Raw genomic sequence first — 16,259 nt, 5'->3', positions numbered from 1 at the left:
AAGTTAACTCTACTGCAGTCCATACAGTCACAACTTTCGGTCTTGATGCGTGAGTGTCGGGCTGAGAGTGTTGCGCCTCCGCCTCCGCCTACACTCCCCCCCCCGCCTATGATCGCTCCGCCTGATCACAGTACCACCTGCCAGGCGTACGATGTTGTGAACTCTACTACAGTCCATGCAAGCACAGCTTTCGGACTTGATGCGTGAGTGTCGGGCTGAGAGTGTTGCTCCTCCGCCTCCGCCTACACTCCCTCCACCTACACTCGCTCCGCCTGATCACAGTACCATCTGCCAGGCGTACGATGTTGTGGACTCTACTACAGTCCATGCAAGCACAGCTTTCGGACTTGATGCGTGAGTGTCGGGCTGAGAGTGTTGCTCCTCCGCCTCCGCCTACACTCCCTCCACCTACACTCGCTCCGCCTGATCGCAGTACCACCTGCCAGGCGTACGATGTTGAGCCACGTGCTGAGTTTGCTGTTCCCTGTGGTGTTCAGCCTCCGCCTTCCTTAAGGCAACCTTTACATTGGGATCAGGAGGATTATACCTCTCTTCCTCCGCCTCCACTTGCTGCTCCACCAGTGATGCAACACTCGGTTGAGGTACAACAACCTCTCCCGTCCATGAGTCAGTCTCCTCAGCTCTCGCTGCAGCGAGCTCAACCCTCCACAAGGCAAGCACCACAACACCTTAGCCTTGCGCCTCAGGAGCCTCAGCTTGCGAGACATTTACCTTGTTCTGCGCAGCCTCTTCCTCATCGCGCTCCGCTCACACCACAGGAACTGGAACTTGCTACTCCGCTTCCGCCAACCGCTCAGCAAGCGCAACCCTTGGGTTCAACCACTCATGCTAGGAGTCAGCCTCCTCCACCCATGCGCCTTCCTTCTGCTTGTCTTTTATTCAGCCTTTGCAGACTGAGCCTCAGGTGTTCCCTCATCGGAGTCTTGAAGAGGAAACCACAACTATTGTTGTTCCAGCTCGTTCTGACTCTGCTGTTCAGCATACCTTACCTCCATTTTCATACCATGGTTTAAACCCCATGCAAGCATGCATAAAGCACTCTAGCACTGGTCATGGAATTTCTGAGAAATGTTAAACGCCATGCACACGCTCTGCTTTCCTTACAGCAGGCTCTGCTTACAGCAGGCTCTGCTTACTACATGCTCAGCATACAGCATGCTCTGCATTCAGCATGCTCTGCATACAACATGCTCTGCATACAGCATGCTCTGCATTCAGCATGCTCTGCATACAACATGCTCTACATACAGCATACTCTGCATACATCATGCTCTGCATACCTTACCGCATGCTTCTCAACACATCTTGGGTTGTTGCCAACTCACTAGACTGTCAAGCAGTTTCATAACGTTGCCTTCTAGTCTGCTGCTTTTGCACCAGTGAACCCTCACTCAGAGAACTTAGCTTTTCTAGGATAAGGTCCCTGTAGATGAGAAAGTTCTTTTCTCCCTCCTTCTGATATTCCCTTGAGGACTCTGTCATTTGGAGGGAGCCTTTAGCTGCATAACCTCTTATGGACTTTTATTTAAGCATAACATGCTTACAGGGAAGGTAATGGTTCCACTTCAGCCGCTAATCCCGTCTGTTACCACACCTGCTCCCATAGACCTTGAGCTGTGTTGCATGACATGCAGTCCAAGCTTAGTCCTTGTTAGAGAATTTTTTGTTTACGGAGTCAATGTGTCACGGGGAAGACGTTCAACAACCAACAGAAGGGACTTGTTGTGACGCAGTGCGGCAACCTCAGCAACCCGTTAAGGAGTTGTCTGTACGACCCAGACAGTCTAGACAGATTCGGGTTGTCACTGTACTTCCTCGCTTGCCCATGATTGACAGTTTACAGACTGTGCAGCAGTATCATGATCTTGTGTCCGGCTCCGTCAGACGACTGGCTTTTAAGAGCTCCCACAAGTCGTCGCTGTCTGGAGATTTTCAAATGGACTATGGATCTGACCAAGGAACTGGGCCTCCTGGTCAATTTTGAGGAGTCTCAGCTCGTTCCATCCCAGACCATTGTCTCCTTGGGTATGGATCTTCAGAGTCGAGCTTTTCGGACTTGTCCGTCGGCCCCAAGGATCTTCCAAGCCCTAGAATGCATCCAGAGCATGCTGAGAAGGAACCGATGCTTAGTCAGGCAGTGGATGAGTCTAACAGAGACACTTTCATCGCTGGCCCTGTTCATCGAGTTAGGGAGACTCCACCTCCGCCCCCTTCAGTATCATCTAGCTGCTCACTGGATAAAGGACATGACGCTAGAGACGGGCTCAGTTCCTGTTTCCGAAGAGATGAGGTCTACTCTAACGTGGTGGAAGAACAGCATTCTTCTCAAGGAAGGTCTACCATTGGCTGTTCAGACCCCCGACCACCGTCTCTTCTCGGACGCATCGGACACGGGCTGGGGTGCGACACTGGACGGACAGGAATGCTCGGGAACATGGAATCAGGAGCAAAGGACACTTCACATCTATTGCAAGGAGTTGTTGGCAGTTCATCTGGCCTTGATAAACTTCAAGTCCCTCCAGCTTAACAAGGTGGTGGAGGTGAACTCCGACTACACCACAGCCTTGGCTTACATCTCCAAGCAGGGAGGGACTCATTCGAGGAAGTTGTTCGAGATCGCAAGGGACCTCCTCATTTGGTCAAAAGATCGAAAGCTCACGCTGGTAACGAGGCTCATTCAGGGCGATATGAATGTCATGGCAGATCGCCTCAGCCGGAAGGGTCAGGTCTTCCCCACAGAGTGGACCCTTCACAAGAATGTTTGCAGCAGACTTTGGGCCCTGTGGGGTCAGCCAACCATAGATCTATTCGCTACCTCGATGACCAAGAGGCTCCTCTTGTATTGTTCTCCGATTCCAGACCCAGCAGCAGTTCGCGTGGATGCCTTTCTGCTGGATTGGTCCCATCTCGACCTGTATGCATTCCCGCCGTTCAAGATTGTCAACAGGGTACTTCAGAAGTTCGCCTCTCACAAAGGGACACGGCTGACGTTGGTTGCTCCCCTCTGACCCGCGAGAGAATGGTTCACCGAGGTACTGCAATGGCTGGTCGACGTTCCCAGGACTCTTCCTCCTAGAGTGGACCTTCTGCGTCAACCTCACGTAAAGAAGGTACACCCAAACCTCCACGCTCTTCGTCTGACTGCCTTCAGACTATCGAAAGACTCTCAAGAGCTAGAGGCTTTTCGAAGGAGGCAGCCAGAGCGATTGCCAGAGCAAGGACGACATCCACTCTCAGAGTCTATCAGTCTTTATGGGAAGTCTTCCGAAGCTGGTGCAAGGCCAATGCAGTTTCCTCAACCAGTACCACTGTAACCCAGATTGCTGACTTCCTGTTACATCTAAGGAACGTAAGATCCCTATCAGCTCCTACGATCAAGGGTTACAGAAGTATGTTGGCAGCGGTTTTCCGCCACAGAGGCTTGGATCTTTCCTCCAACAAAGATCTACAGGACCTCCTTAGGTCTTTTGAGACCTCAAAGGAACGTCGGTTGTCCACTCCAGGCTGGAATCTAGACGTGGTCCTAAGGTTCCTAATGTCATCAGGATTTGAACCGCTCCAATCAGCCTCTTTTAAGGACCTCACATTAAAAACTCTTTTCCTCGTGTGCTTAGCAACAGGTAAAAGAGTAAGTGAGATCCACGCCTTCAGCAGGAACATAGGTTTCACATCTGAAACGGCTACATGTTCCTTGCAGCTCGGTTTTTTGGCTAAAAACGAGCTTCCTTCCCGTCCTTGGCCTAAGTCGTTCGAGATCCCAAGCCTGTCCAACATGGTGGGGAACGAACTGGAGAGAGTATTTTGCCCAGTTAGAGCTCTTAAGTACTATCTAAGAAGGTCAAAACCATTACGAGGACAATCAGAAGCCTTATGGTGTGCTATCAAGAAGCCTTCTCTACCAATGTCTAAGAACTCAGTTTCTTACTACATCAGGCTTCTGATTAGAGAAGCAAATTCTCATCTGAAGGAAGAAGACCTTGCTTTGCTGAAGGTAAGGACACATGAAGTGAGAGCTGTGGCTACTTCAGTGGCCTTCAAACAGAACCGTTCTCTGCAGAGTGTTATGGATGCAACCTATTGGAGAAGCAAGTCAGTGTTCGCATCATGCTATCTCAAAGATGTCCAGTCTCTTTACGAGTACTGCTACACCCTGGGTCCATTCGTAGCAACGAATGCAGTAGTAGGCGAGGGCTCGGCCACTACATTCCCATAATCCCATAACTTTTTAACCTTTCTCTTGAATACTTTTTATGGGTTGTACGGTCGGCTAAGAAGCCTTCCACATCCTTGTTGATTTGGCGGGTGGTCAATTCTTTCTTGAGAAGCGCCAAGGTTAAAGGTTGTGATGAGGTCCTTTAGTATGGGTTGCAGCCCTGTATACTTTAGCACCTTTGAGTTGATTCAGCCTCCCAAGAGGAACGCTGCGCTCAGTAAGGAAGACGATCTTATTAAAGGCAGAGTAACGGTTCAAGTCGACTTCCTTACCAGGTACTTATTATTTCATTGTTATTGTGGATAACTGATTATATGAAATACGGGATACTTAGCTATCCTTTAGTCTTGTACACTGGTTTTTCACCCACCCCCCTGGGTGTGAATCAGCTACATGATTATCGGGTAAGTTTAATATTGAAAAATGTTATTTTTATTAATAAAATAAATTTTTGAATATACTTACCCGATAATCATGATTTAATCGACCCTCCCTTCCTCCCCATAGAGAACCAGTGGACCGAGGAATAATTGAGGAGGTGTCAACAAGAAGTTCTTGAGTACCTGGCCACAGGTGGCGCTGGTAAATACACCCCCTTCTAGTATTGTGATAGCTGGCGTATCCCTCCATAGAATTCTGTCGGGCAACGGAGTTGACAGCTACATGATTATCGGGTAAGTATATTCAAAAATTTATTTTATTAATAAAAATAACATTTTGAAGAATATAAATTTGTGTATTTTATTGGTTTTTCTTATGTAGAAGCAAAACAGAAAAAAAAAATTTAATTTTATACTTGTACTCTAAATACTACATGATTTCCTTCATCATACATTGATATTTTTTCACCAAGAAAAGGACACTTATTTTATTCAGAAGTAAAATGTTTACCAAACTGATTTATTTTTCTATCGAATTTACATAAATATAATCTAGGGTTAAAAGGATAGCATTTTTATTGATCTAATGATAAGGTTTTCTATTTTTTTTTACTGAAAGAAAGAAAGAATTAAAAAAAATATATGCTCCTTTTGCTAGCATGTGAAGATTATTTTCAGTAATAAATAAAGTGTTTAGTTAATGTTCTAGTTTATTTTAATCAATTTCCAATATATTACAATAATATTTTGGTAAAAAAAATGCCCATTTTGATAAAATTTTGATACTTGAAAAAAATATATAATTCTTAGCATGTGTACCACATAGGGTACACATCGCTCATTCAGTGAGTCCTCTGTGAACCATATGTGGAGCACATCGCAGTCAACGTGTTAATACTATTTTCACGTACAAATATTAGTAATTTTCACATCCCTCTCTTAAATGCATTAGAGTAAAGAGAGCTCTAACCAATCTTGAGCTTCAGGCAAAATTTAGAGTATAAATTTTCTGGGTATTTGACGTTTTTTAATTTTCTGGGTATTTGACGTTTTTTAATTTTCTGGGTATTTGATGTTTTTTCAGGATTCAGCTAGGTTGCTCTGAACCTCCCAAAGCTCTGATTGAGGTGGAACCAGAGATAGAAAGTGATGAAGATGAAGATATTTCTCCAGAAGAGAGGGGTAAGATTACTAATAAAGTTCTGTTTATTAACCCTCGGAGGATTAGAACATCCGTTCATGTAGCTATATAGATTTCTAATATAATTTTCAGTTCCTACACAATACAAACCCTCGTCCTTTAAATATGGAGTAAACAACCGCATTGCTGACCCATCTTGGTAAACTAAAACATCCCGTGCAAGAGTGTAGGAGAGAGGAAGTGCCCTGGTCGTGAAGAACAACGGTGTGGTACTCTCAAATCAACATGAGATTGACCCCCATTTGACTTACAGGGGCAGCAGTGCTCCCAGACTTCACCTGGTCTCAATCCTTAACCTACCTGGAATGTAAGGACTGGCCAGAGGAACAGTGGTTCCACTCTGGTGGGAGAAGATGAAGAGGGATCGCTCTTTCCAAGATGGTAGCAGATACTGACTAACCTATCCCTTCATCTCCAGGCTCTTTTTATCATATATGTATCTTCCTCCACACCACTGGTAGAAGGATCTTTAAGGATACTGGCCTCACCCCATCAGTGTGTGGGGCACAAGGTGAGTTGACCCACGTGATGGGGCGCTCTCTCTCTCTCTGTTATCCTGTGATCCCGTCCTTGTCTGTGATGCGAGGAAACGTTCAGGATTAGTTCAGTCCTTGTTAGACCTCAAAGGTTCCCCTATATCAGAATAGAGGAGGAAAGCACACTTAAAGGTACAAGGAATGGGAATCTAACCCTTGCTCTCCCAGGTCATCCTCTTTGGTATCTGAACTTGACCTTCCCAGAGTTAGGCCTCCTAGGGTGAGCACGAGGATGGCTTCATTGTCATCTGGGAAGAAAAGGAAAGCAAGATATCTTCGAACCCCGGGTTGTTCTCCGCTTTGGGGAGAGGAGGACGGATGCGATCTGAGTATCTCAGACTAACTAGATAAGTTATATGATTTTATGCGCTCTCGGAAGAGGGGAAATTCCGCCCATGGGTGTGGGTGAAAAGTGGCGTTACTATCCAGCTTACGGGCCCACTGTTCTATACTCGTCCTTGGAAAGTGCAGTGGTAGTCTAGCCTGGTGAGCTATCTCGGCCCGGATATCGCATGAGTAGTAGCTTGCATGAGTCTGTGTGGAAACTGAACACGGGTAGAGATATACTCTGTGAATGATAATAGCATTGCTTTTCTGTCCCAGAGTTGTGTACATGTGATAGAAGATATATTAATTTATAAAACCATCTTAGATCATAAATTCCTGATTTTCTTTATATGAATAGGCCTACAGAAGCAACACATCGAATTCTGATATTTTGAAGAAATATTAGGATAATAAGCCTACACAAATTACTTATTGTATTTTCCAACTCGATTGGGTATAATTATCCTTTGAAATATTTGCATTAAATTAACCAAATAAAAGAAATTCTTTGAAATGGGGATATAAAGTTTTTAGTAACTTTGGGGGGGATTAATCATGCCATTGCTTTGAGATCTAAAAAATTTAAATGCTGCTTGGTTTCATGACCTAATGATTGTTTTACCAACTCAGTAGCCTTTGTACTTACAATATGTTTGCCTTAGTTTCATTCATGTACTAATTTTTAAAAGCAAGTTTTATAAGTTGTATTAATGTTATTTCATTCTTTATACTCACAGAGAAAAGACAAATGTTTGAAATGAAGAGGAAGAAGCACTACAATGAGTTCTATGCAGTTAAACTTGCTAGAAAACTGATGCAAAACGACGAAGAGGAAGACGACGATGAGGACGACAACGGAGATGCCGCCGAGAAGGGAAAGAAAGATGGCTCAATGGATATGACAGAAGGAGAAAACTCAAGTATGTTGAGTCCCAATGAGGAGATGGCTTTAGGGGAGGAACAGGCATCAGGAGATTGAGGATTGGGGAAAAAAGTTCAGCACTGTATCTATATGATGTACAGTATTCAAAGCAATTACTGTTAAGTCCTATACAGGACTTCATGCTGCTAGTTACTAGCTACCAACCCTGCTCACATGCATCCTCCCCTAAACACAGTCATTTGGTCATCATTCTTGTTGGACACCTTATATAATCTCTTTGGTAGGTTAGTAATTTGTGCTTCTCAGCCACCATGATTTTTCTACATTACATGGCTGATCATCACAATGGTTTGGTTGTCTTTAGAATTGGTCTTTCTAGTAGAGCATTTAATTTCAAAGTTGCTGATAAGTCAATATTGTCTGGGACAGTCTTGCTTAAATATTATATTTTTTCCATGATGTGGTGCCATCTATAAAAAAAAAAAGTCACACAATTTTGATAATGGTAATAAAGGTACCGTAATACTTGCTATACATTTTCAAGCAAACCCCATCATTTTATTTTGTTGAAAGTACTGTATAGCCTGATATTTCAGGAACAATAGGAAACTCGCGACCCCCTACAGATAAGGTCGCAACATAGTATAATTATATATTTATATATGGCATATAACTATGTACTGTACACATTTATATATATCTATAGTTATTTATCATTGAATATATTTGCCTCTAAAACACAGGTACTTTATTCTTTTTGTATACTACATAATCATGCATGAATAGATTAATATTTTTTTTTTTTATAAAATTTGAGTGAAATAAGATTGGATACCTAGAGAATTTGGTGACCTTAGTCACTTGTATGTTGTTTTCATGTGGTTTAGTTACTGACAATTTATTCCTTTTATAAGAGTCCTTGCAATTTTTATGTTCTGTCAACAGTATCTATAGGGGTAAAATTAGTTCACAGTTTTATCAAATCTCTAAAATATATTTTAGGATTTGTCACTGAGTTTTGTCAGACACTAGTACTGGACAATATGCAAAACAATTTATTTCGAATCAGGGTGGTTTAACTCTTTATATTATGAAGTATAGAAAATTCTTTACTACAACATAAGGTTTATCTAATGGTCTGGATAATCCATTATTTCAATAACTAAATATGTAGATGAAGAATTCCTTCTTCCAGTTGATGTTGTATTGTTAAGATTAGGTGCTTAGTATCTAATTTCTAAGAACACAGTTTAAGGATTAAGTGAATTTTGGTATAAAACTTTGGTTTACCACGAGTTCCTGGATGGATGATATGGATTATCTTTTGAAATGAAAAGAAAAACTGATTATCCACAATACCCAAGTATAGTATGTAGTGTATATTATACATGCATGCACATTTTAGCCGTTAACAATTGCCTAAGAGTCCGTTCAATTTTCTTCTGTTTTATACAAGTGGGATACAAACATATTCTTCTAGTTGTTCCCCAGTTATCATTAAGGGCATCAGAAAGTTGAACATGCTTATATACTCGAGTACATACTATCGAATTAGTAGAGAATGTGGCTGCATCTGTAATGTAACTATTCTACGTACTGTAGTTTGCTGCTCCTCTCTATTAAGAAAATATACATGACATGAGTGGTTGAAGTTTGTTGTCACGTTTAGCTCTTGCCTTTCAGTAGCAATTAAAAATATGAATAATAAAAAAAATTAATGTTGAATTCATTGCCTCGATTGTTAAGAGCTATAGTGCATAATGTGTGTATGCAAGTGCTATACAGTATACACTTACTGTATTTGAACACTTATATTTTCAATCACATAAATACATTTAGTTTCTTTAAACTGATATTTCACTATGTGCAAGCTTGGTATTTTGCAATTTTATGTACACTTTTATCCTCTCTTTCTTTACACAACAAAACTATGGAATCCCAGGGGACTTATTGATTATATACAATTAGTGAACATTTAATAATTTTGCAGATTGTTTTAAAGTCATTGTTAAATTTGTTTTTTCCTCCACTATTTGTTAATCTGTAATTTTTGGGGTTTGGCAAATATACAGTATACTGGGAGTGCTTGTAAATGTACATTTAAATATTTTTCCAAATAATATTTCAGCAGTATATTTTTATCTTATGAATTATGTGTATGCATATGTATATGCATACTTGCGCACACTAATCTCCATGACGAGAAATCGCTCGTATTGAACAATCACTTGAAATTAGAATATAGTATACCACTGAAATTTTAAATCAGAAAAGTGCTCAAACAGGTATAGCTATACACGGAAATAAACACGGGGTTATTTTACATGGAGCGTTGCAGTCAATCCTCAAATCATTGTAGATCCAGCTTTAAATTTTAAATCTACCCAAGGAAATTTAGACTTCTTTCTAGTCCTGATTGCTGTCTTTTGTTGTTAGATCTTTAAAATAGTTGTCTGTATTTCAGTGTATCTAGATACATAGTACCTGAACCTAGCATTACAATAGGTATATACACACAGGGTACATAATACGGGAGGAGGTATCGATAGATAAAAGAAATGGAAAAAACAAATTTGATTATTTCAAACCAGGAGCAATTATAATCACAGGGAAGGCCAAAGGAATTAAGGCAAGGTGTGTTGATAGATCATTTTTTAATGAATGTACTTCAAGATTGCCTATTCTTAGCAAATTGATTTAAAGACCACCAGTTAGTAGCACAGTAGTCGACTTTAAAACCTCTGAATTTAGATTCATATACATATTGTAGATGATACTGTGTATATAGAATTGATCCTTGTGCTAGTTTAAACATTTGATTTCCACTGTGGGTAGATGAAAGATGTTTTCCTGGAGTTACTTTGAATTGTGGGTGGTTAATTTTGAGTACAATATATGTACATATTTTCTACACATACACTTATTTGCTGAATGGTTTAGGTACGTACTTTACACTTTTTTCAAGACATTAGATAAATAAGTTTCCAGAAGGATTGTTTTAATTTCCTTAGTGTAGGTGTTGAATTTGTGAAAATGGTTTGTTTGATGTGACAATTAGGTGTTTTACCAGGCTTTTAAGTTGAAAAATAGTACGTGAAAGTAGTTTAGCCGAAACATTTCGAGCAACTGATAAAAGAAATTACCCTTTAGCTATGAGTCCCGTTCTTATGACTTCACTAAAATGAATTGACAGTATAATAATTTGACTTGTTTGTACGAGAAAATTTTGACTACTTTACACAAGGGGAAAGAATTTAATCTTGTAGGTGGACCACCCTGATAAGATTAATGCACTGAAAATTAATTCAGCAATGTCAACATATGCATTATTATTAAGCATAGGTTTAATTATTACTGAACTTCCTATAGCCATCACCTGTTGTGGGTTTAGATGGTAAGTTATGCAAACTGAACTTTCTCTCCAGTTTACAATTGGTTTGTTGTTAATAGTTTAAATACCTACTTTCATATGACTGTACAAAGTACTGGTACATAATAATCATGTTAAAACAAAGTACCAGGGAATATATTCATTGTTACTGTACTTTTCAATTCAGTATCCAAATAATTTTCAAGTACTGTATATACTTATTAAGTACCAGTAAATTGATTTTAAAGTTATATGCTTCTGGTTAACTTTTGAAGTACTGTACTGTATTTCCCTAATAATAAGATAGTTTTTCAATGCAAAATTACCCTCTTATTAAGTGCTTGTTCACATTTAGGAAGTGGTTTGAGTCAAAACAGTCTGTAAAGTATGGGAAATGGAGCATGATTTGGCCAATGTAAATAGATATTAAAAGAAGTATGTTTTGTTTGAAATTATCAATTAACATTTAGTGTTGCTGTTAAGAGAATTGTGTCGAGCAAAAGTTTTCACGTTGATTATTATAATCATTGCAGTCGCGGTTGATTTCTATCTGTACACTGATGGTATTAATCATCAGAAAGGCTGTGCTGCAATATAATACACAATACCTTTTTAGAAATGACCACCTCTCATTCTAACAAAAAGTTTAGAACATTATTTAGTGATTTTTACATGTTGACTTGAGATGAAGTATTTTGCTAAACCGTAAAAGTTGTAAGATATAAATACTGTATAATCTATCAATTACAGTTGCGCTTTTTCAAATTACAATACTTCGGTGCATGCAACTTGATTATAAATTTTAAACTTAGTTAAAGTTTCTCATTCTTTTGTTGCAGAACTAAGATCCAATGAAAATATATACAGTAATTGAATTTGGTTTAGAAAATATAAGGAAACCAGTGGCAACATCCAAGTACATAAAGGATTTTGTTTTGATAAGATGTTAATTCTAAAGTTCAGATATCTTGCTGGGAATCTGAAAAGTTTTTGGACCATTGTACGATTTCCAGAAATGAATTCTTTCAAGTTGTAAACTTGATAAGCTGCATCTTATGAGATGAAAAATATATATTGTTTTCTTAAAAAAATATAGATTTACAAATGTTTTTAGTCTACTTGAACAATTAAATCATTGAACTCTACAAATAAATTTAACTTTTAGAAATTTATGTATCTTGGATGTGTTAACAAGAAGTTATTAGGAGTTTGTAACTAGTTTGCTATTAGGGGTCACAATATAGCAGGGTTGACTTTGATGTGTATTATTTACATAAATGGCTTAAATTTTTTGCCTGTCAATCGTAATGCAGAAACTAAATGGGACATACATTACACAATACAGTTGGTGCGTAAAATATATTTCCCTTGAAACATAAGTTCTTAATCTGCACAGATAAGAGGGTCCTGTAGCATTTTCAAATAATTCCTTATTCTTACCATAATTTAATAGTTCTATGGGGACTTAATTTCGATAATCTTTAATACGCAAGTATCAACACAAGTTTTAACATTTAAAACAAAATTTTTAGTACCAGTGTTAAGATTTTTGTTTGGATAATACATTGCAATATAAATTTTCATTAATTTTTTTTTTATGAAAAATAAATGCGTTTGTAAGAAGAAATTGTATAAAAAGCATAAAGTATTTTAGTCTATAATGCTTTGTTAGTGCACATCTTTATCTTATTATGTGAGGGGAATATGGTTCAGTACTTTCATAGTTAAACAGCATTTTACTCTGAATTAAGAATTTCTGCCTCTGCTTTATGTTGCGGGCTTACATTGATTAAAGTGATTTAATAGATTATCTAATTTTAATTTTGACTAAATGTAAGTGTTGCTCTGTATTGGTTATATATTGGTGGTTTCTAAAGTTTGCAGAAAAATGTACAGTATAATGCACCTGGAAAGGGAGAAAGTAAGTCTGAAATTCACAATTTAGTTTCTTATGATTACAAAACTCGAGTATGTATACTTTTTAACTGAATATCAGTATTTTAATCATTTAATTGAAAAAAATGTTGGGTCATTATTAATTATAAGTACAGAAGAGGGATAGCGTGTTTTGAAGAGCACTCTTGTTTTATTCCAAGCTATAACTGTTAGTCATTTGATAAATAGAAAATTTATATGTCCTTCCTTTGTACAATAGGAAGGGTCTTGCCCTCCCCCCATCCTTTTTTTTTATTGATAAAGAATATTTAATTCCTGTCAGGTTCATTGTGCTGTCATTTTATTTGGTTAAAATGAGGCTATTTATTCACCCTTGTAAGATAAAATTAGCTTTATTTAATTTGGTAAATTATTTCTTTGCTTAGCTATGGTTACATTATTGTAGATTTTTACAGAATGGCACTGGTTAATTAGAGAATCAAAAGTTGAGTGTTTTAGATGTGTTGTGAATTGTGAAGTATGATTTTATTTTTCCATAAGCTCTATCACAACTTGCAGCTCGCTCTCTCTCGCGCAGCTAATATCTACTAGCACCGCTTCAACCTTTAGGTATAAAAGTGTTAGATAAAATTTGTTTGAAGGGTTTTAATATGAAATGGTTGATGACAATTATTGCAAGATTTCTTTATACAGTACTATATCCTTAAGTTTGCCTTTAAGCTGTTGATAATTTTGTTAATGCTACAGCATGTCAGTCTGTTTTTGCAGGGTTTAAATGGTCTAAGAACTGGAGCACTTAATTTAGAATAGTAAAGTGAAAAAAAAAAAAATGCTTTCCTAATGAAGCATGTAAACTTAAAGGGTTACTTTTCATGACTGCTTTCGAGTGAATTAGATATTGAAAGGTTGCATGCCTGAAATCTATCACCCCTTTTTCTATTAAATGCTTTCAATAAACTTTGATATATTTTTTAATAACGTAGTAAATGTGGATTGTCATTTAGGGTGTGCTGTAGATTAAAATGGAGATTAAGGAGTAAAGCTAGTCTTACAGTATTAGAATAAAATGCTTGTTCAAGGTAATGTACTATAATATTTATATATATTGTTTTTTTACTTCAAGGTCTATGCCTTACAGAATGTCATACCCATTGAAAAAATAAGACTTGCCTATGATGAGTGTGTTTTAAAGTCGTAGTCAGAACCACCAACGATATACAGTAGATACCTTATGTAATAAACAGCCAATTCCATATTCAATGCGTATCCGAATTAAAGACCTTTATTAGACATCTGCCTTGTTTCAAGTATATAACCCTTGCCTTGCGTGGAGACTTGGAAACTACAGAGCAAAACCTCGAGCATGGATACACATTAAAAGCCTTCTCTAATTTCATATTTACTGTATTCTGTTTTTGGGTTGTAAAAATTTTATGACTGTACTAAGCAAATAAAAATCTTGAGATAAGTTGAGGAATTCACTCTGTGGTCTCTCTCTTCTAGGCAGTACATATATCCAATTTTCCACCAAGATGAAGTTATCTTTGTATTGAATCAAGGGATGGTTTGTTTATATACTGTTCACTTAGTATGGCATAGATAAACACAAGCGAGACTTGGGAACTTTTATGTACACAAAGTAATTTTGTTGCTGGCAACGTATAGTTGGATCACATACTTTTCATGTGTAAAAAAAAATGCATCCCAACAAAGATGTGTTTTTTCCATATTTGTGGCATTCCTTTAACTAGAAAAGTAGTTTTAAAAGGAATTTTTATTTTTCATTTGTATTTTTAGATAAATTTTATTCAAGAAAACTGGTCAAGAACATAACTTACTTGGCATCAGAAATTACACAGAACCCTGATGCCATTTCAACTGTAGCACAGAGATTGTTAATAATACTGTATTGGTCTTCATGTACTTTACTTCAATCTGGCAGCTCTTCCTTGTCAGTCTTTCATGTTCTGAATATCCTCTTACCAATTTTCTTCAGATTGATGTAAATGTACAGGAATACATTGTTTTAGATGTATTGTATTAAATGGAGAATACCAGATTACCTTGTGTCATAGTTTTAGTTGAAGAAATTAGAAGTCTGTTGATTTATGCTGAAGTCACATAAAGTAGTTGTAATTCAATTGTAATTTAACCTTGGTACTGTATATCATTCTAATATGTACCATAAGTTGTTTAATTGGACTGGGTTGTAATCAGCTGATCCATGCATGCAATACTTTGAAAAAGTGTATAATCCACTAGTATATTAAAACAGATATCATGCTTTTGCTTTCTGAAATGTTTTCATAACATGTTGAAAGACTTGATTTTTAGTCAAACTAAATGAGCTAGTAACTAGGAACATCTTTTGTTCTACTTTTATCGTTTCCTTAATGAATTACACAGTATAGTACCATGAGCTTATGCATTGAATTACTGTCTTCGAGAGTACTGCGTACTATGCCGTAATTTTAATTTCCAGTTTCATTAGTCTTTCTTGCAGAAACTTCTAGTCCAAGTAGAGTCATTTAACAGATGGATATTACCAAAGTGAGTGTTTGAGGAAGGTTCCATGTATTGTTTCCAAAGTACAGCACACATAGCATATAACATCTACCCTTTTGTAGTTCTATACATCAATAGCCACAGCCTTTCTTGTTGGTGTGATGGACATGACATATTGTACATTGCAGTGCTGTGCAGATAATTTATGTATATTTTGAGTTGAGGCGACTTGGTTTAACTTGATTCCCTTTGAAAATGTAGTACTATTTTAATTGCATTCAGTCTTCTCGGTAAATGTTGCTTTTGAGTAGCTCACTTAGTTTAGAAGGTTTGCATTTGACATGTATTTGAATTTCCTATGTATTGTTTGCAGATTTTTTTAAGGATTATCAGGAATTAGTACTATGCAAGGTAGTGTTCCACTTTCAGATGTGTAATGATGAAAAAAAGCCAATGACATGAAAATCGAATGAAATACAGACGAGAACCAGTAGCTGTGTTTGTCAAAATTTGTTTATACAGTATAGTGATATCTTTTGAAATAATGTTTTAAAGTAGTCAAAAGTTTCTGGCTTGTCTATGTTAAAACAGTTTACATAGATTGTTTAAGTGGATTAAATTGAATTCAATACCTTGATTAAATCAATAAATCTGCTTTAGTATGATTTTGTACTAACCATTTACTGTATAACATAAGGATGAAAAATTGTAATATATTTTTTATATTAGATGGAGTATTTTCTATCCTTATCAAACTCTGCGACAAATGTAAGTGTGGCTTTTAACTTTATTAATGTACATAGAATTTGGTTGCGCTTTACATGAGATTTATCTACCACTGGTTAAAGCTTATGGCCACCGAAAGTGTTTATAGCACAGTATGACTTCCTGATTGTTAGGGAAGTACATCATATATACCATTTTGTT

The 16,259-nt window shown here is 37.6% G+C and overlaps 1 protein-coding gene across 3 annotated transcripts in view; it reads left to right on the top strand.

Annotated features, from left to right (window-relative positions):
* Positions 1-16,259, top strand: part of LOC137658570 (protein phosphatase inhibitor 2-like) — a 31,925-nt gene that overhangs the window by 11,839 nt on the left and 3,827 nt on the right. The window contains exons 3-5 of one of the 3 annotated variants that reach the window (XM_068393466.1): positions 5,699-5,796; positions 7,416-7,598; positions 11,771-16,060. In XM_068393466.1, coding sequence (XP_068249567.1) covers positions 5,699-5,796; positions 7,416-7,598; positions 11,771-11,805 — 316 coding nt within the window. In that variant the 3' untranslated portion in view covers positions 11,806-16,060. Of the gene's footprint in view, positions 1-5,698; positions 5,797-7,415; positions 16,061-16,259 lie in introns of those variants that run through there. The other 2 variants (XM_068393467.1, XM_068393465.1) reach the window with 2 other exon arrangements.

The sequence above is a fragment of the Palaemon carinicauda genome, chromosome 19 (genome assembly GCF_036898095.1).
Source record: "Palaemon carinicauda isolate YSFRI2023 chromosome 19, ASM3689809v2, whole genome shotgun sequence".
In the NCBI taxonomy this organism is placed as follows: Eukaryota; Metazoa; Arthropoda; class Malacostraca; order Decapoda; family Palaemonidae; genus Palaemon; species Palaemon carinicauda.
Note: the sequence above shows the minus strand (reverse complement) of the source record. Positions and strands in the feature narration are given on the sequence as shown.